This window comes from Homarus americanus, unplaced genomic scaffold, assembly GCF_018991925.1.
Source record: "Homarus americanus isolate GMGI-L3 unplaced genomic scaffold, GMGI_Hamer_2.0 scaffold46197, whole genome shotgun sequence".
NCBI classification, from domain to species: Eukaryota; Metazoa; Arthropoda; class Malacostraca; order Decapoda; family Nephropidae; genus Homarus; species Homarus americanus.
The window spans coordinates 2,209,541-2,232,848 of NW_024723050.1; the positions used below are offsets into that span (position 1 = coordinate 2,209,541).

General features: G+C 42.5%; 1 protein-coding gene across 5 annotated transcripts in view; it reads left to right on the forward strand.

Annotated features, from left to right (window-relative positions):
• Positions 1-14,094, forward strand: part of LOC121863253 (transforming growth factor-beta-induced protein ig-h3-like) — a 34,134-nt gene extending 20,040 nt beyond the window's left edge. For 3 of the 5 annotated variants that reach the window (XM_042361794.1, XM_042361792.1, XM_042361793.1), the window contains exons 5-14: positions 551-693; positions 1,012-1,206; positions 4,002-4,166; positions 5,684-5,819; positions 6,452-6,664; positions 7,110-7,247; positions 8,455-8,612; positions 10,612-10,773; positions 11,937-12,080; positions 13,405-14,094. In XM_042361794.1, coding sequence (XP_042217728.1) covers positions 551-693; positions 1,012-1,206; positions 4,002-4,166; positions 5,684-5,819; positions 6,452-6,664; positions 7,110-7,247; positions 8,455-8,612; positions 10,612-10,773; positions 11,937-12,080; positions 13,405-13,620 — 1,670 coding nt within the window. In that variant the 3' untranslated portion in view covers positions 13,621-14,094. Of the gene's footprint in view, positions 1-550; positions 694-1,011; positions 1,207-4,001; positions 4,167-5,683; positions 5,820-6,451; positions 6,665-7,109; positions 7,248-8,454; positions 8,613-10,611; positions 10,774-11,936; positions 12,081-13,404 lie in introns of those variants that run through there. The other 2 variants (XM_042361796.1, XM_042361795.1) reach the window with 2 other exon arrangements.
• Positions 14,095-23,308: the final 9,214 nt, after the last annotated feature.

Here is a 23,308-nt window from a genome sequence, read left to right on the forward strand (position 1 = left end):
CTCTATGAATGCCGAAAACCAGACTGACTGATGTATTCACTTTGCTTCACCTACCCCTGTTCTGTACCACTGATCAGTAGGAGCTGACAGCCTCTGGCCAAATTCAAGGTCACTCATACTCTCAGATACTTTTATTTATTCATATAGCAATAAATTATTAAGGTTATAATTTTAACATTTTCAAATTGGTTGTGTAATAAGGCAATATACTTATACCGTATTGGTTTTGGACAATATATAAGTGTGTGTGTGTGTGTGTGTGTGTGTTTTACTGTAAATTATGTCTTCTTAAATTTGTGATAGTTATTATCATAGTGAATTACAGTATTAGTATTATATTTTTGTAAGTGGCAGGAATATTGTGCAACCTGTAAAATATATTCCTCAGAGCCATTATTAACCCCTTCACTACGGGGACGACACTTTTAAAGTTTTATTTGGCCAACACTAGACGGTTTTATTCAGCAGAGAGAGGACCCCGTACACAAGGGGTTAGGGCGTATAGAAGATGCTCACAAGTTACTACTGCTGTATGTTTGTATCCCGCCAGTGAAACATGTCAAGGACGTGTTGGCGACGGGTCGTGACCTGGGGGGCGGCGACCGCTTCTTGAGTATGATCCACCGTTATCTCCTGCCTCGTCTCCTGACCTCCCGCACCTCAGCCTTCACCCTACTACTCCCCCTTGATGAGGTACTCACACACCAGCAACAATAAGTGTGTGAGTGTGAGAAAGTCACTGACAACACGCACACTTAGGAGTGGAGGTTCTTCAAATCTGGTAGCAGTGTGTTTATACTGAAATAAATATCAATTTTGAAGATGATTTTAATAAGAATATTCGTAGTGGCAATGTTTATGATGCTAAAAGTAGTAGTGATAGTAAGAATAATTTAATGATAATAACACGCCTGTTACTCTCACACTTTACACTGTTTTGTTGTTAAGATCTGTGTCAACATTCGTACTTGTGTGTATCTGCGCTTGCCTGCACTACTAACACTAACAAAGGGTTTCAGGAGCTTGGAGGAGCGGACGTGGTCAGAGTTGGGCCGGGTAGTGGAGGTGGAGGGGTGGACCGGACCACCTCTTCTGCCGTACCACGTCCTTCCTCGCCGCTGGACCACCACACAGCTGCACCACGGACAGCGCCTGCCCACTCTCCTCGAAGACCATCCCCTCACCGTCACCAAACTCAGTAATAAGGTTAGTGGTATCGGTACTGCTGATTCACTGACACCAGAAGTCCCCCTCTTACACCCCTACACCACCTCTCACACCCCTACACCACCCGTCACACCACTACACCACCCCTCACACCCCTCACACCCCTACACCACCACTACACCACCCGTCACACCACTACACCACCCCTCACACCACACCACCACTACACCACCCTCACACCCCGACACCACCACTACACCACCCCTCATACCACTACACCACCCCTCACACCACTAAACCACCCCTCACACCTACATCACCCCACACCACCACACACACCACTACACCACCACACACACCACACACCACCACACCCCACTCACACCACTACACCACCCCCACACACCACACACCACCCCTCCACCACACACCCCCCACACACCCCTACACCACCCCACACCCCCACCACCCCTACACCACCCCTACACCACCCCTCACACCATTACACCAATCACACCACTACACCACACCACCGTCACACCCCTACACCACCCCACACACCCCCACACCCCTACACCATCGTCACACCACTACACCACGTCACACCACTACACCACCCGTCACACCCACCACCCTACCCACACCACACACCCCACACACACCCCACACACACACCACCCACACACCCCACACCACCCCTACACCACCCCACACACACCCGTCACACCACTACACCACCGTCACACCCTACACCACCCACACACCCCCACCCACACCCCACACCACCCCACACACCCACTCACACCCCTACACCCCTCACACCCCTACACCACCACTACACCACCTGTCACACCACTACACACCCCTCACCCCCCACACCACCACTACACCACTCACGCCCAACACCACCACTACACCACCCCTCATACCACTACACCACCCCTCATACCACTACACCACCCCACCACCTCCACCCACACCCACTACACCACCACCACCCGTCACACCACTACACCACCGTCACACCACTACACCACCCGTCACACCACTACACCACCTGTCACACACACCACCACACACCCTACACCACCCACACACCCCCACCATCCGTCACACCACCACCTGTCACACCACTACACCCACACCACACCACCACCCCACACACACCCCACACACCACACCCACACCCACCCCCCTACACCACCCCACACCACCCCACCCCACCACTACACCCGTCACCACTACACCACCTCACACCCCCACACCACCCCACTACACCACCCACACACCCCTACCACACCTCCTCACACCCCTACACCACCACTACACCACCACCACACCCTCACACCCACACACACACCCCTGCACACCACCACACCACCCTCATGCCACTACACCACCCCTACACCACTACACCACCCACACACACACTACACCACCCTCACACCACTACACCACCTCACACCACTACACCACCCCTCACACCACACACCACCCCTCACACCACTACCCACCCACACACCACACACACCACCACCACCCCTCACACTACACACCACCCCACACACCCCCACACCACACCCCCACACACCCACTACACCACCTCACACCACCCACACCACCCCACCACACACCACCCCTCACACCACTCCCACCACACACCCACACACACCCTACCCCCACACCCCTACACCACCCCACACACCACCCCTCACACCACCCCTCACACCACCCCTCACACCACTACACCACCATCCTTAGTGCCACAATATCGTGAACACTCCACAATATGTCCCCGGGCAGTATAGTGCTTTCTATCATATACTGTTTACGCCTAACAAGTGACAGTGACCCGGGCAGACGTGTATGAGGAACCACGCTCTCCCGGTCACCAATACCCGCCTCTCGTTACCTGATATCACAAGTAACGCAGTTTAACCTTCGTACTGTGATGCTCAGGCACGGAGTAGAAAGGCGGGGCAGGTTGGGATAGGAGTGAGGGAGAAGAGGATGAAGCGGGGCAGGTTTTGATGGGACTCGGGAGGAAGGGGCAGGGCAGGGCAGGTTGTGATGGGATTAGGCAGGAGGGACAGGGCAGGGCAGGTTGTGATGGGACTTCGGGACAGGGCAGGGCAGGGTGGGGAGGGAAGGGTTTCTTGAGAGCCCCTGTGTTTCCTCTGCTACCACACTACAGTACCACGAACACTGTACAGTAGTGTTCTGGACCGTCTTTTGTTTTCATAAGTTTCTGGTGAAGCATCATAACCTCCACCAACCCTCTAGAATGGTTTGGTTTTGTGCCTCCGGATATTTTACATCCTTATTTTTTTTTCAACCTGGCACCTGCCCTAATTACGATCGCCCAAATTTCTTGCAACCTGCTATTGTTGCAGTATCAAGTATTTCTCGCACTCTGTCCTTATTTCTTGAAAATTTGTTTTATCTTGCAACGTGCCCTTATTTATTGCAATATCACTTTATATCTTACAATTTGCCCCTATATCTAGGAATTATGCCATATTTTTTGGCAATCTTTTTATTTCTAGAAACTTTAATTATTGCAACCTGCTCTTATTGCAACCTCCCTTTATATCTGGCAGTTTCCTTACATGTTTTGCGATCTTCCTATAATTGTTGCAATCTTCCCTTATTTCTTGTAAGTTTCTCACATTTATTACAGTGTTCCTTCATTTCTTCATTTCTTGCAACATATCTTTATTTCTTACAATGTCCCTTTTTTGTAACAAGTTTTGGGTCTATATGCCTCGCACTAGTTGCCTTATTTTTTGTAACCCGACCTTTGAGTGGTGATCCTTGACCCGCTTACCCCACAGATGGTGTTGTTGAACTGCGTGGCGGTGCATCGTGTGGACGTGCATGCGCGAGATGGTGTGGTGCATGTGATCAGTAAGCCCCTCCCCCCGGCCTACACCAAGACCTTGGCAGACCTCGTCTCAGCTGACCCCAAACTTACCATGTTCTTCACCATTCTGGGCTATGTGAGTCACTTCTGTTTTATGTGAGTCGTTGTTTTGTTAGTCACTTGTATGTGTATGAGTCCCTGTTTGGTGAGTCACTTCTGTTTTATGTGAGTCGTTGTTTTGTTAGTCACTTGTATGTGTTTGAGTCCCTGTTTGGTGAGTCACTTATGTTTTATGTGAGTTGCTGTTTTGTGAGTTATGATGATGTGTGAATCGGTTTTGATTTATGATGTACGAGTCGCCGTTTTGTGAGTTATGTGTGAGTCACCTTTTTGAGCCATGGTGTGTGAGTCGCTATTTTGTGAATCACTTGTGTTTGTGAATTGATGTTTCTGGTCATGATGTGCGAGTCGTTGTTTTGTGAGTCATGATGTGTGAGTCGGTTTTGAGTCATGATGTGTAAGTCACCGTTTTGAGCCATAATGTGTGAGTCGCTGTTTTGTGAGTCACTTGCGTTTCTGTGAATTGATGTTTCGAGTCATGATGTGTGAGTCGCGGTTTTGTGAGTCATGATGTGTGAGTCGCCGTTTTGTGAGTCACTTGTGTTATTCATAATACTGTATATGAATTACTTGTGAGTCGTGGTATTTTATGAATTGTGTTGTGTGAGTCATAAGGTTGTGAGTCATAAGGTTGTGAGTCATAATGTTGTGAGTCATAATATTGTGTTAGTCATAATGTTGTGTGAATCATAATGCTGTGTGAGTCATAATGTTGCGTGAGTCATAATGTTGCGGGAGTCATAATGTTGCACGAGTCATAATGTTGCGTGAGTCATAATGTTGCATGAGTCATAATGTTGTGTGAGTCATAATGTTGCGTGAGTCATAATGTTGCGTGAGTCATTGTTGCATGAGTCAATGCTGTGCGAGTCATAATGCTGTGTGAGTCATAATGTTGCATGACTCATAATGTTGCGTGACTCATAATGTTGCGCGAGTCATAATGTTGCACGAGTCATTGTTGCACGAGTCATAATGCTGTGTGAGTCATAATGCTGTGTGAGTCATAATGTTGTGTGAGTCATAATGTTGCACGAGTCATTGTTGCACGAGTCATAATGCTGTGTGAGTCATACTGTTGCGTGACTCATAATGTTGCGTAACTCATAATGTTGCGTGACTCATAATGTTGCGCGAGTCATAATGTTGCACGAGTCATTGTTGCACGAGTCATAATGCTGTGCGAGACATAATGCTGTGTGAGTCATAATGCTATGTGAGTTATAATGCCGTGTGAGTCATAATGCTGCGCGAGTCATAATGGTGTGTGAGTCATAATGCTGTGCGAGTCATAATGTTGCGTGAGTCATAATGCTGTGTGAGTCATAATGTTGTGTGAGTCATAATGTTGTGTGAGTCATAAAGTTGTGCGAGTCATAAAGTTGTGCGAGTCATAAAGTTGTGCGAGTCATAAAGTTGTGCGAGTCATAAAGTTGTGCGAGTCATAGTGTTGTGAGTCATTGTGTTACAGTTGTCAGTTTGTCCTTCAACATTGTATCTGGCCTGTACTGAAGGTGGTTATTCACCCTATAGGCTGACCTGGTGGCTTGGGTGCGACGGACGAGTCCTCTCACCATCCTCGCCCCAACCAACGCCGCCTTCGATCTCCTCCCCAGACGCTTTATCGACTCCATCACTTATGATATGAAGTACTCCCCCGCCCTCCAAGGTATGCACCTAGAGGTCCCTGGAGATCTTTAGGAAGTGTGTAAGTTCTTCCCAGTCTCCAAACATTGTAGGTATGCATGAAGGTCCTGAAAATGTTAGAAACCTAAATTACAGGTTATAAAGCAAGTCTTATAGAATACAGTATGGTCCAGGTGCTGTAAGGTCGGTCGACGGTTTCGATAATGTTGCCATCTCTGGGGATAATAGCAGCCATTGTATCACTCAAGGTTGAGCAGATAGTCCCGAAGGCACAGTACAGTATGTCTTACTGGGAGGGTGTTTATGCTTTTCATTCTCCACATACAGCTAATTGCCTCTTAAGTTTAGTGGAGAGTTGTGTTGGTGCCTTAATTTGATATTCTTTGCGTTATGTTTTATTTCGGTAGGTAACTGAATCCTATATCTTCGAGTAGAGGGATAAAGTCCATAAAATTGTTCTGTTCAATTTTAAGACAGATATCCATTAGGTCTCATAGTGTTCGTTCCTTACATAGCGCCACTGCAGAAGTCTGGTCGTAGTTTCATCTGTCAAGTCTTCTCTCAGTGTACTATCTTAGTGTTGGGTAATGGTTATTTCCTCATGCTGGCACTGGTTTTATGATACAACCCTAATACCTTCCCATATCGCAACAGCCCTAGCTCGGCAACATCTTGTGGATGGTGTGGAGTGCTCCCTGGGGCTGAGGACCAAGGTGAGGTTGAACACCCTAGAAGGCCGCTCTCTTCCTGTTAGCTGCAGCGCCTCCCTCACCCTTACCGTCGGGCGCGCCACCATCACCACAGCAGACGTCATCACTTCCAATGGTGTCTTACATTACATCGATCGTGTTCTAATCCCGCCCATGGGTGAGTGAGGGCGAGTTGTGGGTGAAAAGTTTGTGTTTGGCGAGGAGTGTGTGAGTGGAGAGTTCTGTTATTGGAATGTGTTTTAAGGAAAGGCATTATGTAGCTCACTTTATGGTTCCATCTAAGGATAAGTAGTGAATGTGTTTGGCTATACTGTACATGTATATACAGTACTTGGGTACAGTGCATAATGGTATGTGTAGAAATAATTGTGCTCGTTAGGTGTGTGCCGCCAAGAGTGTTTGATATTTATAAACATTTAGAAGGAAAAGATTCATGATTCGGTTTGAGATTAAAATTGTCTGACTTTTACTGAGAACTGCTCCATAACAGTGAATTGGTAAGGCTGTAGATGTTTATAGAGATGCTACAAAGGCATTTTACTTTGAATGGATCAAGTGAGAAGTGGGAGAGAAAACACTATAGACTCCCTTCTCTCCGGCAGCATTGAGCCTGATGCAGGTGGCTCGTAGGGCAGGAGCCACCAGGTTCGTTCAACTAGTGCGGAAGGTCGGCCTCTTCAAAGACCTTGTCTCCTTCGGTCCCTACACAGTCTTTGCTCCCTCCAACCAGGCTCTCAGAGGTCAGTACCTACCATCTTGATAATTAATTTAATGTAATACAATGAAATATTGTAAGCTAACACTAAGAAAACAACTTAATATTTAACCCAATAGCATAATAACTTTCATTGATATTACAAAATACAGAAACGTGATATTGATTTGCTAAGATTATTAGTTTCAGATATCACAAGAAGAAACAACTGTAATCAAATATATTAACACAGAAAACTATGTCATATAATTTTTAATAGGAAGGGACAAGCATATAGTGTTGTGGTTTGTGAATATACCCTGTACTGTACATACAGTCGCCTAACCAAGGTGATTGAGAAGTTATCATAAGAGGCCAGCAGGTCTTGCAGAGAGTAACACCAGGATTTTTGCACGAGTGATGAAGTCTGTTGATGTAACACTAAATTATTTTCCCTCAAAATTGAAACTATATATATTTCATTTTTTGATAATTTATTCTAGTTTTGCTTTTGTTAAAATACATTGTTTAGTTTTGTTTTTATGATGCTATGTGAAGGGAACTGTGAGTGAACTTCGAGAATGTAACTATGATATATTATTATAATAATCAAAGAAGTAAATTATACAATAATAGAATACAGTATATTATTTCATATCATTTGTTGATTATTTACTTACCCTGTATTGTATTTTAACCTTATTTACCTAATGGCCACCCACTAGAAGTGGCCATGTCGAGGGAAGGAGGCCAGTGATCTGTGTAGGACCCCGCCATTGTTCTTGATAACTTTATCTTGGGTTATTTGAAACCCAGTACCGTTTGTGACTTAACAGCTTGGGTTGGTAGACCGTTCCGTGGATCTATATTTTTGCAAGTCTAGCGTTACCAAACCTGTGTAATCTCCCTGGGCTGTCTGGGATCTGATATGGTCAGCGAGATGGATCAGGCTGGTGTCAGTTGAGTGAGAGCCCCTTAAGCCTGATTGGTAGCTGTAAAAAATTTATACTGACAGATCTCTTTCCACCTGAACATACACTGCTCTCTAGAATTTGATACAATACACATTATGCTAACTGGCCTGTAATTACCTACATCAGACCTGTCGTCTTTCATAATGTTAAAAAGTATTTGCCGGTCTAGAGACCATTTGAATACTATACAGTATTATATATTGACAATTTTATTTACCACACATCACTGTAATCAGCTCCTGAAGGCTATATAGAATATTGAGTGTGAAGTGTTGACAGCCCTGAACAGGTCGGTGCTGAGGGACAGGGCGACCCTGAAGAAGGTAGTACTCTACCACATAACAAAGGGTGCCCAGGCCTCTTACAACCTGAAGGACAACCAGGTCCTCCCTTCCCGCCTCCCAGGAGCCTCTCTCAGGGTCAAGATTCACCCCAAGGTTAGTTATTACACCGTGCCAAGTATCCTCTCCCATGTTTAACGGTTATTCTAGGTGATTACTTATTTTTTCCAAACTCCCTTTGGATAAGATCCCTTTTACGGAGACTCTCCACAAGTCCTTCTCCACCTCCCTCTACGAATGGGAGAAAAGACCACATCTGAAATAACATAAATTTACCCTCCCTCTTCCCAGCACTCCCCACAACACGGTATCAGGACAACTGCCCCCTGGACAATCCCCCGGACAATTGTTCCCCGACGACTGCCACCTGGACAACTGCCCCCCTTGGGACAATTGCCCTCCATTGCCAGTGAATAACTGGCACAAAACATGGAACTAACTGAATAGAGAGAAGAAAATAATATTAAGAATTAATGCTTTATTTTCATGTTTTATTTGTAATAATAATTATATACACAAAATGCACATCTCCAAAAAAAAATTAACACCAACTTTATAAGGATTAAGGATATGAACCGACAGGGTATTAGGTTAGGTTAGGATAGGGAAATGAACCGGCAGGGAATTAGAGGAAGTTGATACAATTTTATATAGTACCTGGTGTTCGGTCTCAGCTATAACACCCTGGAACAGGTTATCTGCCCACGTGAAAACCAATAATGTTATCAATTCCAAACTAAAACGAAAAAAAAAAAAGAAATAACAGAAAAGCTACAACGAGAGAAGGGAGTTGTGTTGCTAAAGTGACTCGTCAGCTTCGGATGGTCCATGAACAATATAATGTTTGTTAGTTTAAAAATAAATGAAATAACTTGTATTCCTGTAGATTTACAAAGCATACTATTTACTATTGTTGTCTACCTACACTGGGGGAGGACAGTTGTTCTAGAACCCCACAACACGTGTCTTAATACACCTATAGTTTACTCTCGCCCGTGTTGTTTCAAGTTTCTGATGAGAATTCAGTTGAGGTCGTCAAAACAATTGTAAATTGATCATGAATGAAGATATTAATTGCAATTAAAGAGCCGAGATATCCAGACTTAACTCGCCACGGGGAGGACTTGTCGTAGTTACCCCTCATGATGTTTTCTTAGATCATACCACAGAATTAAGTTTTCTGGCATGTTTGAGGGGTAACTTGTCTTAACTTACTTTCTCTATCATCTGTCTCACTCACTGATTGCCTTCATTTGGTGAGGAGGAATTTGTGGGATTTACTTTTGGTGCAACGTTTTTGGACATTCATGGTAGCCATGTTAAGGACTTAACAAAGAATCTCCCTGTAAATTTCTGCACCTCACATACATCCCTCGTTTATATAGTGCTCTGCTTGTGTATTTTTTGAGCATAGTTCCCACAATCTATTCCGTCCTCAATGCAAAATCTTTCCGAAACACTATCCTAAAGTGATGGTTGTGTGTGTTTATTTTGAACTTGTCTCTAAATTGTCCGACACTGTACGTGTGTTTTGTGGACCCCACAAGTACTGTAAACTCGTACACTTTAACCTCAATGGAGAGAAACTTCTAATAACGTCCTTAGGCTATCCGTTAATATAAATCGTTTGCTATTTTCCACCATATCTGCACGGTCTATGTATACACTTGTTGAACTTCAGTAACTTAAACTAGTATGAATTTTACTGAATAATTATCCATACGTATTTATCTACCCATCTGTGTTTTACCTTACTGTAATAGTTATTTTATTTACTATAAGTATCTCTAGTGCTTACTAATCATTGTGCCACATTGTGCTAGTTTCTCTTTATAATGCACATTGCAATATTTGGAATAAAATCTGCTCTCTATGATTCATTCTACAGTACAGTATATGGTAAAGGTATTGAGCATAGTTATTATATTATTTTATGATGTTTCTGCGGACTTCAGTGTGTTTTAGATGTTTCAGTTTGCTAGTTTTGGTGGTACTGTACTTTATCATGTAAGAAAAATACAGCTTTGTTTTTATTACAGATGATGAATGTTGTTTTGTATTCATGAAGTTTTATTGTTGCGTTTGTGTGTGTCAGATTATGAGTGTTGAGGCCGGGGTGGTGGTGAGCGGCGACCACTTTGCCTTCAACGGCTATGTTCACATCCTGGACTCACTCTTGACCCCGCCCACCCTCTCCCTGGCCCGTGCCCTCGCTCTCACGCCCTCGCTTTCCAGGTTCACCGCCCTTGTCACCCAGGTATTGTCTCCTTCGTCTACCTTTCCCCACCCATACCCACCACCAGACTGGTCCTATCTATTGCCCAGCACTCGCAAAGATGTGTTGATATGAGGGCAATAATTTACAAATTTATGGTCGGACTTGAGCCTTGAGTGTTGGCGCCTCGAAAAGCATTATTGTACAAGTTTCTTAATGTCTATAAAGTCAAAGGCAGTAAATGTAAGTATTTTTTTTTTAAGTTGTCTTGACATTTTCAAACTTTTTCAAGGAAAAGGCTATGAAAAATCTTCCAGGGGGTCTGTCATTGATAGAATTTTCTGCATCTCGTCAAGAACCGAGGCCTATCTATATCAGTATCTATTTCACTTCTGTATGTTATCGCGAGCTGGTGAACACTCACGCACTCCACTATAATTCATAATTTGGTATTTGTTCATTGTTGAAACTGCTGTCAACTAGGAGTAAATTTTTATCACTTAGTATCTGCTAGTGAAGCAGATAACACAAATGTGATAATAAGGTTTTATCTCAGGATATATATGTCTGTTATCTGTGATTCAACTAGAACCCTTTTATCCCTACCAGCAGCAGAGTGAGGGTATATAGCGGAAAGCCTCCATCTGTCTGTGACGCTTCTTTGTGTAATAGCTTAAACAAATGTGACTGGAGTGCTATATGAATTTGGTATAAAGCATTGCATCACCAAGGTCTCAGATTAACTACACTATCAATGTCAAGGAATTGTAACCATATTTAGGTTTCTTATGGATATGGACATAGAAAAGCTGATGATTTTCGTTAGTTTATGTGACAACTTAGGAAGTGTGAACAGATTTTTACTTCATGAAGCATAAAGTCTAATTCTATATGTACACATCTTTGCCCTCTTACACAAATTGAAGATAACATTATTTTATTGGATGGGTGAGAATTTCGTCGAGGCAGGAAGATGATCTGTTTCTTTATAAAATGTAAATTTTTTTCATATAGATAACGTGAGTCGTGACAGCTTCTTCATGCATATTGTGTGTTTAGTTCCTCTTGCTCTACTGCCACGACAAGAAGTATTCCATAAAGACATGGTGGAGCACAGGTTCTTGGACTAATACTAGTTACGTCTTGTTAATGTATTAGAGATGTGGCCACAGTCAGTTTTATAACAGAGATGATAATGTTTACAGGCGGGGATATGGCTGTGGCGGGAGTTGAGCCAGGGAGCCGGACCCTACACCCTCTTAGTGGTGCCTGACGAGGACATAGAAACCTGGGCCACTGACACCTTCACCTACTACAGGATTATTAATGACCCTCGTCTCCTTAACCAGGTGAGATCTCTCTAACCTGGCACTTCACCTACTGCATGATCATCCATGAACCTCTACTCCTCTTCTTCTAACTGCTCTTCCTCCTCTTCTTCTTCCTGCTCCTCCTCAACCAGATGCGTCTTCCTCTTCCTAACTGCCAATATCACCAAACACTTTTCATCACATGCATAAATTTTTATCCACTTCCTGCCCGTCTGTTTTTATCACGATATATAAGTTAATAATTTTTTTAATTTGTTAAAATTTCTGTTTGATTGGCCTCGCTTCTGTGTTGCCTATAAGTAATCACGCGAAGTCTGTAAAGCTTAGGCACCCCAGATTATTTCTGATGATGATTCAACACCCTAACGCTACTTTTTTTTTTTTTTACGGGGATTAGCCCACCCGGGCACAGGTCATTGACCCGCATCACCACATCAGGGCCTGGGGGGCGAAAATTAAATAATTATTCATAGTAAATCAAATTTATAATGAAAAGTAAAATAAAATAATAATGATAACAATAATAATAATAACACTAATAATAATCATAATAATAATAAAGAATTATAAATAAATAACAAATAAATAAATAGTGAGAAACAATATATGTATGTTGTGTTGTCAAGTAAGAGAAACAATTGAGACCCTGCAATTGTGTGTAATTGAGGCAGAAAGACAGATCAGCAACCTGGGACTTGGTCACAATTTTCGTGATGCCATATGGCAGCAGGGTCTACCATTAGACAACACATTATGTTTCCAATATCTTCCCAGGCGGTAATACCTCCCTATTTGATAGCTGCCTACTACCTACTAGTAGTGTTTAATCAGGTGTGAAATAAGCTGGGGTGCCTAATCCTCATGTGATCCTCGATGAGTTCGGTTACTATAGTGAGAGTTAACTCCTTAAGGGCGATGACAGCCCTCTTAACCCCAAATATACGATGATTTAATCTCTCGAGCATGATGTCTTAACCATTTGAATATGATGACCCATTTCTCTGAGTATAATGATTATTATACTCGGGGTTAAGTCGTTGTATTCATAGAGTTAATGGAACATTATTTTAATGGGTTCAGGTATTATAGGTGCAACGAGTATGTATAAAGTACTAGCAATATTAAGTGTATCGAACTAGTGTCCTAGCAGTGAGAGTGAGTGTAGTGGATGGATGTCCTAGTAGTGTAAGTATAGATGGGTGTCTTAACAATACATAGATACTCAGTAAAAAAAAAAGAAGCAAGTAAGCAAGGCGTATTAGGTGGCAGGTAGGTATAGTACCCATTTTAGCAGTGTAGGTGTGTAGTAAGGTGAGGTCCTGACACCTTGCCCTCTTTACAGAGCCTCAACACGCACCTGCTGGAGGACTTGGTGATGCCGCGGGCGCTGCAGGAGGGGTCCACGTCCCTACTGCGTTCCCGCCACTCCTCGCGCGCCGCCCTTCACCTCACGGTTTCTCAGGGGCGACTCTCCCTCCGTCACGCCTCTGTCAGCGACGACTTCATCCTCTGTACCAATGGCATCATTCTCTTCATCGACACCCTGCTTTTCCCTTGACCCGCTACCGCCTCGCACTCCCAGGACATTCCCTACTTTACCTAGGACTGTCTGTGTCCAGGGACGTCTTTACGTCTTCAACGACGCCCCTATCTCTCCAAGGACGTCCTCACCTCCCCAGGGAAGTCCCCACTTCCTCAGGGTCGTCCTTACATCCCTAGGGGTGCCCTCACCCCCCTGGGACGTCCTCACCTCTCCAGAGTGTTGTTTGCTCCCAGCAAGACCTCAACCTACTTCAGAATAGTTGAATTCACTCACACACACACACACACACACACACACTTGTACATACATTTATAAAAAAACATACTTACAATTACACATATAGACAACTGTATTTTAGAATTTGCAGTGAGAGAGAGAGAGAGAGAGAGAGGCCAGAAACAGTTTAGTTTCCGGTGTTTGTCCATGAATGCAGACCGAGCTACTTGAGTGTGTGAGATATCAGGATGGAGTGTGTGAGAGATCAGGTGGGGTGTGAGAGAGATATCAGGTGGAGTGTGTGAGAGATGTCAGGTGGAGGTGTGGATGGTGTGTGAGAGATATCAGGTGGGTGTGTGAGAGATGTCAGGTGGAGTGTGTGAGAGATGTCAGGATGGAGTGTGTGAGAGATATCAGGTGGAGTGTGTGAGAGATATCAGGTGGAGAGATATCAGGATGGAGTGTGTGAGAGATATCAGGTGGAGTGTGTGAGAGAGATCAGGTGGAGTGTGTGAGAGATATCAGGTGGAGTGTGTGAGAGATGTCAGGTGGAGTGTGTGAGAGATATCAGGATGGAGTGTGTGAGAGATGTCAGGATAGAGTGTGTGAGAGATGTCAGGATGGAGTGTGTGAGAGATGTCAGGTGGAGTGTGTGAGAGATATCAGGTGGAGTGTGTGAGAGATATCAGGTGGAGTGTGTGAGAGATATCAGGTGGAGTAAGCGAGCTTTTTAGTGGAGTGAATGAGAGGAGTCTGGTGGAATGAGAGATGGTAAGTGAAGTGATTAAAGGGTCAGGTGGAGTAAACATGAGATATCCAAAGGAATAAGTACATGATAGCGAGTAGGCGATAACAAGTTGAATAGATTTATTTAAAACAGATGAATCGCTACAAGCGGCTATTGTTAATGTGACCGGTGCCAGCTGAATGACTATATTTTCAGTCATTTATTTCTAATGAATGTACCAATATTTTTTAAGTACAAAATAAAGTAATGAATGGATAGTGTGACTGTCATTGTCTGTATGTAAGTGTTTTATAATAAATACTACATCCTGACCCCATGCGAAACTATTTCATTTAATAACAGTTCAGTACTTGGCAACTACTAAATTTTCAAAGCGCGGTATTTTTTTTTTATCAAGTTTGAAGAACATATTTAACGATGGATCACTCACTTTTAGGCAAGCCAGGACCCAGGAGCCATACGATGAATATTTCTTAAAGTTCTGGGTGTAATAAACCTAAGCTAGCTATATGACTCAAGATGCAACAATTAGGTTATAGAATCTTCGTAAAGATTTCTCTGAATTTTATCACTTAACACCACTAATTTCTTTGGGGATAAATTAAGAAAATAAACTTAAACATAATTTAATTTATAAGTCCTAACAGTATCGGAATGTTTTTTTTATAGTACAATATTGGCATTTAGCGCCCTTCCCCCTTTACACTCCACACAATTGTTGTCGGTTTATAAATGGTCCTATGATTAAACATGTTTTTTTTTTCATGCTTGACCTTCAACACCCGTCTGTGTTTCATAAAAGGAAACTATTATTACTACTTGTGAGACCCCGCTTCTATGACCACAATATGTTCGATTTGGGAAAAATTAGTTAAAGTTATGTGACGGCATGATTAAAACTCGGTCAAGAGGCATACAACCCGTAAAAAAAATATAAGTTTACACAAGCAGAGAGATGCCGTGCGGGCGTGCATTTTATTTCATTCGATTTGAAAAGAATTAACCTTATATGCTCACTAATTGTTTTTTCGGTTAATAATTATTTAAAGGCACGTGTAGTGGACTTCTCCCTACAACTGCGTAGCGGCGTCACCAGCTGCTACCATCTTCCCTAGCAACCAAGCGAGCGGCGACACCAGATGTTACCGTATCTTAGCAACGGAACCAAAGACCGGCGACTTTCTCGGGTTTTCCCAACATGACTCATAGATGACTCACGGCTGCTGGGTATATAAGCTCTGTCTCTCCATTGAGATTCATTCTGGCCTCACTTCTACAACACGCAACACCTCCTCCTCCGCCGCTGCCTGGCGGCCCTCGCCTCTCCTCCGCCTGCCTGGCGGTCCTCGCTCCCGCCAGCGAGCATGGCGACCCACCAGCTGTCCTTCTCTGAGCTTCCTCACCAACCAGCTCTCATTCTGGCCCATCTTCCTGAACACGCAACACCTCCTCCAGCAAGCTCCTCGCTGTCCAGCTTTCATTCAACCAGGAGGCCAGCAACAGGCAACATCTTCTCTAACGAAGCTCCTGCACATCTACCTCCTTCAACACGCTACTCACCGAACGTCTCTACTGAGCAGCTCCTCACCACACGGCACCTCCAGCACCAGACTGTCTATCATATAACTTATATTATACAAGAAAACCACCTTAGAGTTTCCATCCATCCTGAGTGCTAGACAACATTATACCACGAATTCCTACACGTTTCTATAATACGTGTCCGTATAGTACAGCATATGCAGCATAATACATTTTGTGTAGGTCAGTCAGCAGAAATATTGATTTACTTAATGGAGATGACTGAATTATTTCTATCTTGATATTCATATTCTTGGGAATCTTAAATTATGCCCGGTGCTCAAGATTTAATCCTTTGTTTCACAATTTCTTAACTGCTGTGACATCACCCATCTTTATTCGACCAAACAACAGAAGAAGCAGAGAAACGACAGGGTGTTGTTTACTTAGTGCACAAGACCCCTGTGTCTACTACAATGGACGAGTTGTCGGTTGGAATTTTTTCGTAAGATGATAGGTCAATGGGTAAAGATAATGCTTAAATTCACTATGGTAATGGTATTTTAAAATAAATTGGGCCAAAAAGTGTAAAAAAAAATAAGGGTTAAAGTTGCTAAAGAGTCACGTGACTGCGAAAAACTCTGTTGGCTGGAGCCGCCGAGCGAAGCCTGGAGGCAGCTAGCTGTGGTCTATGTGTTGTTATCAGCAGAAATACAGGACTTGTGGCCATATACAATGTTGATATACACAGGCATACCTTATTTTTAGGTTAAAATAAGTTACTGCTCAAGTATCATCGTGTGTATATACTTGTTGGGTGCCAGAATGATGCAAAAGACCGATAACTCCAACATGAAAGTTTTCATCACTGTTCTTTATTTCATGTCTGGAAAATGTATGTTTTCGTCACTGATGTCTATACTTAATGTTGTGGAAGGACTAGGGACGACCATGGCCAGGGAATGGGCTTGAGATGTTCTGATGACAGATGTAATTTAACGTGCTTCATAGCTGGATGGCGGAGTTCTTGATAATACTCTACAATCATAAAGACATTTCTTTCATCTGCCTTGGTGAACCCTGGAAGTAGTTGTCCAACCTTCTCGGCTGATCGGCTCTGTAAATAAATAGTATTAGATAATTAATTGTGCTTTACTGTGCAACACAGTAATGCTATATTGAATATATAAATATTACTAAGCACATTAACTAATGCAATGGATATTAGCTGCCCATACTACAAATTTCATAGAATTCCAAACAATATTGGTATTATTTTGATTTTGGTCATCTGGGGAACCTTAATATTCTAACTATGGGATTAAGTACTTTAAACAATAAGACACATTATCTCTACGGGATTTCTGTCGCAAAACATTTTTCGATCGCATTAGAAAATACAGGTCATAGGTTAGGTTAAGGTATGATAAGTTATATTATAAGTTATAAGATTACGGGGGTGGTAGTAACTCAAAACTAGTGATTTCCGATAGAAATGAAGGTCTATATCGTTCACGACACAGCGCAAACCATCTTAAAACAAAGTCTGCATGTCTAAGTACAGGGATGACCAAAACTTAAAATTTATCCAATATAGCCTATCTCGAATCTAAACATCCAAATACGAATGGTAAAATTGTACCCATTAATTAATATAAATGATATATCCCAGTGGTTCATTAGTGAATCATCAAACCAATAATAGCACTATGTTGTCATGTTTACTTAGTATTAGGCGTTCTGAAAACAAAGTCCAGACAATGTCATTACTTCTAAATTGACTCATATCTACATCTAGCACTGATACACTCTGTAAATGCACTGAAAAAAAGTCTACCAGGTAAGAATACATGACAGCTGAGCTGGTGTGAACATGGGAGTTTTCTATGTCCATAAGAACATAAGAATGGAGGAAACTGCAGCGTTTTTTGCCCCTACTGGGCAGTCCCATTTACACCCAACCCCTCTCGCTCATAACACCATCCAACCTATGTTTGAAGCTGCTCTTCACGGCACATTTTTTCATTTACGAAATGTCCATGACTTAGACCATAAAAAAAAACACCCTTAAAACTTACCTGAACGTGGCATTTGGGGCCTGAAGAGGCCGTCCTTTCTACTACCACCGACTGCAGCAGCGCAGCGGTGAGTTTGTTGGAGAAAGTCGTCTGCAGGGAAACTGGTGACGTTATTGCAAATGACGGCCCTGTTAAAAGAGAAATAAACTTATCTCGACTATTATAGCAGGACTTTATACTTTTATTACAAATTATATATACCGCATCACTCTACGATCGTGGCAGAGTGTATTTCTTGTTTACCCAGAACCGACAATCGTCTATTAACGTCTGCTTGAATCTGATTTGTAGGTTTAACTTAACCGAACGGGATCAGGAAATGTCTCGAATCTTCGAGGAATTATTCTCCAGTTTTTAACAATCATTCGCTGGTGAGATTTTCATGGACGAATACTGTGTAGCGTAAGAGTATCCACTACAACTGTACCTCACCGATGAAACAAAGTCTTCCACTAAGGTAGATCATTCACTTATTAGACATCGTCCACTCTACCACCCTGCTTGAGGTTATAAAAAACAATCATGAGGTCAGCTGATCAGTAGAAAAGCTTATCGTTTCGCCATTCTGAACCACCAGACGGCACGTCTGGTGGTTCAGAATGGCGAAAGGTGAAGCTCATTGTTATTCCCTTGTTGTGGGACCGTGCAGGGTCTGCTGTGTGTTTGAGTCATCCACGTTCTATGGCACGGGTTTTGGTGGCTGGTGGAAGAGCGACTACCCACACACCCATCTCGGGGACCAATAGGTAAGTGTTGTAACAGTTTTGATGGAAAAAAATCGACTGCCTAGAATTTAAGTTACATTAAACTGTGACAAGGGAAGTGTTGGCAGAGGGCGGTTCACCACGAAAACACACGATGGATTGTTGCTCATCCTCGGTCGATGACTTATTATTTTCAGGTTATTGTTTGAATACCCTCACTGAAAAAGTGTATTATGTAACTGCATTATATATAAACATGCTGAATCAATGTATATTTATATGGTGATCTTATTAATATCTTACCTACCTTAATTGCCCAGCCGTGCAGAACTGTACCCACATGTATCACCATCTGGCTCTGGCTCCACATCCTGTATATCAAAGTTCTTAAGAGTGAAATTACTCATAACTGAAAATGTAGAACTATATCTTACATGTTGCTCAGGGTTACAGCAAAAACTTAAAATAATTACAATTCCACCTACACTACAGATTGACCTGAGATGTATCTCTCAGTTTATAATTATTGATGACGTGCCCTTACGTATGTAGAATACGCGCTTAGCACGAATTAGGATTCTAAATAATGCAGAGTTTACTGGAAAAGTTTCTTTGCCCTTTTTCTGGTGGCGAGTGAGCGTATCTAGCAAGGTATACTGGATGCTATTATTTTCGTTGAGTTGGGACACAGTGTTTTCTGTGTTGTTGTAAGGCAATGTTGTCATGTTCTACAATTGTTTTCTTCTGAGAAACTCGTAGTAAAGACTGAAGGATGTGGGTTGACGTCCTGCCTCACAGAACATTAGGCCGGGAGGGAATTAAAAAAAAAGTACACTAGTCCCATGTTGTCAAACACAAACACAATAGGTATCAATTTAATCAGGAAAATGACGACATCTCGTTGGCTTATTGACTAATCAGTGAGAGACGAGACAACCAAATGAATGTGGTGCAAGTGAACGAAAAATCGAATCGCTTGAAGATTAGGAGCCCCGGCTTATTCCACCTGATGATCAGACACTACTACCACATGGAGGGTTAGGTTAAGTTAAATTATGTTAGGTTTGTTTTTATTGGGTCAACATTCGGGTGTCTAATAATCAGGTGAAGTAAACGGGGTTTCTTAATCATCATAGATCCGACAGTGTAGGTACACAGTTCAGCATGCATTATAGACAATACAGGTAGACAGTGTTCATAAACCATGCAGGTATGAAATCAGTGTACAGTACCTAGACAGTGTGGGTACACAAACAATGGTAAACAGTAATTAACTATTGTTTGGGTTACCGGCACTCTAATGATGAACTGTATATACAGAACTTGTGATGTTGGATTTCATTAAGATTAGGAGCACGCCCCCCCCCCTAATTCACTTGATTAAACACTCCAATAACAACCTAACCTAATCTAACCCCTCCCCCATGTGAAATAAACTGGGCTTCCTAATTTTCATGAGATCCACATTGTCCATAAACCGTACATGCTGAATCAATTGTAAATTTGTATCATGATTTTATTGAATAAATGAATATCTATCTCTTTAGCGAATCAGACCTGTTGTCTATGTACTCCAGCATATCAAAACAGTGAACCAGTTCCTCGTCACTAGGTTTTTGTGCAGATTTTCCGGGAACCGAAAACTAATGACGTCAGAGGTGATAAGCATTCCCGGAAATGTCATCTTAATAATCCAGAATGTTCGTATGCTTAACGTCCATATCATCTACTCCCCACAAACATGACAGTTATTATAGGTGCCTGAGGAATGAGGATAGATTAATGTAGGCTACAAACCACAAAACGAAGAGGTCATCTGCTTTGTCATTTTTTTTTATTCCTAGAGAATCATTTCAGTGCCGTAAAAGTAATATACTGACATTGACCAAACGCAAGGATAAGATAGTCCTTGGACCAAACGCAAGGATAAGATAGTCCTTGGACCAAACGCAAGGATAAGATAGTCCTTGGACCAAACGCAAGGATAAGATAGTCCTTGGACCAAACGCAAGGATAAGATAGTCCTTGGACCAAACGCAAGGATAAGATAGTCCTTGGACCAAACGCACCTATATGACCAAACACTAACGGGACTGTCTATCCACACCGGACACTGTTTATCGTCCGCCCTCGTTCCTGCCGTGCGGGGTGCCAGGATAACCGAATTTCACCTCGTAGCTTATAATTGACACATTTCAAACTTAGTAAAATTCTGTTATCATTATCATACACACTACACAACATACATCATACATAACACATAATACAAGACATAGACATGTAAAAATATAATAAATATATACAGTGTAGGCACCTGTAACTTACAGTACACGCAGTGTTTATACTGTACTGAGACTACTGCGTGTCAATGCATGTTATTCCTCGCCCACCCTACCATATTTCAGTAACCCCTTGTCCGATTTCCTTCACATTGGACATACAACACCATTACACAATAAGCTTCCCCCTGCATCGCATTAACCTCTTTCACTCCAGTCTCCACTAGGCTGAGTCACGGAGATCAACAAGGATGTTATGGGTGTAAAATGAGCTTGATATTGGGGAAAGTTTGCTTACGTTATTCATTTGGGGAGGAAGTCTTGTCCAATGGATGATTTATGCTGGATGTTAATTTATAAAGAGGTGTCTCCTGTACACACACACACACAAACACTCTACCATGCCTGAACCTCTACAACTGTGCGGTGTCGTCAGCTCAGGACACAGGAGGAGGGTAATAACATACAAGTGACGGTAGACGTGAAGCACTATCTGGCCCCCTCTCCCGGATGTGTGGACAAGATGGCGTCGAGAGGGGGGCATCCGGCACCGGCTGTACACCGGCCACGTGTTACTATCCCAACCAGGAAAATTGTGTAATTCTAGGTGTGTGTATGTGTGGGTGCGCCTGTGTATGTATATACCTGTAAGTGTGTGTATGCCTATATGTATGTGTGTATATGCATGCCTGTATATGTGTATGTTTATGTGTGTATGTAAGCATGTATACGTGATGTGTGTGTATGCAATCCTATATATGTGTAAGCCATTATGTGTATGTATACCTTTATGTGTGTGTATAGGCCTGTATGTACGACTGTATTTAATCCGATATATTTCCATATGAATGTTTGTGCACACATGAACTGGTTTGCATGTACTCGTGAACGGAAATCCGTGTACATAATTGTATGCAAATATCTTTTCTAAGGATTTGTATGCAAGGTAACCATGCATATACATAAATACATACCAGTTTATACATATGTATGTCTGCTTAGTGTTTTATACGTGTGTGTGTGTGTATATGTATGTATAGTATATAGTACGTATGTGTATACATGCAGTATGTACTGTATGTATGGATGTGTGTATGTGTGACCATAAGTATATATGTATTTATAATCATGTATACATGTAAGCGGGTGCCGGAACCACAGAAACACCCGCAGGTAAAGTTCAAAGTTGAACATTCCTGAGTGTTGTGTGAGCACCTTCTACTCCCCCTCCCTCCCTCCCAACACACAGACAGACAGACAACAGTACACTGGCATACCTCGGCTGCACCGTTAACTATCAAGGTTAAGAAATAACAAAATGCTAGGATAGAAAGAAAATTATGTACCCCACCCCGCACCTCCTCGGGGTAGACCTGGCCAGTGTCTAGTTCACCACCTTGTCGCCAGGGGGACACGCACTTTAATATTATTTTATCTGTTTATTGTATTTATTTTGTTAATTAATTTGTGTCTTTTTTCACTTATTAAGACCCTTATTATTAATCCCCTCACCACGGGGACGCCACTTTCAATGTTTTATTTGGCTAGCACCAGATGATTTTATTCTGCACATGCTGAGGAGAGTCCGTACGCAAGGGGTTAACATCATCATTGTAGCTATTACTATTATTATTATTAGCAGCAATAGTTTGTAATTATTTACTTGTTTATTGTTTGTTTATTTTCCATTCATAATGAGTGAACGAAAATATGCGGTGAATCTATTATTATTTGTGTCATCCATTACTTGAAAACTGGAGAAAAAAGTATTGTTCGTACCTTCGTAAGTTTATGGCCTGCTTAGCTGATGCCTCTTGTTCATAATGAATTAATTTATTACTGTCTGGTCTGAAGGTGATGTAATGAAGGAGGGGGTAAAGGTAATATAGTTATTCGAAGCCTGTAACTTACAATTCCCCTAAGGTGGTCCCCTGCTGTCATGCATAGATAGACAACAGGTATCTATTAGTGGAACGACATAGCCTGATTGGCTGATTCGCTAACAAAGCGGTTTTTTTCTTCCCCAAGTTATAATTAATCGCCCCATTGCACCACGCTTGTTCTGAGTGCAGCTCGCCTCTCATTGGTTAGCGAATCGGTCAAACAGGCAACGTCGATTTGGTAGCAGACACCTGTTTTATATTCCTGTATAACAAC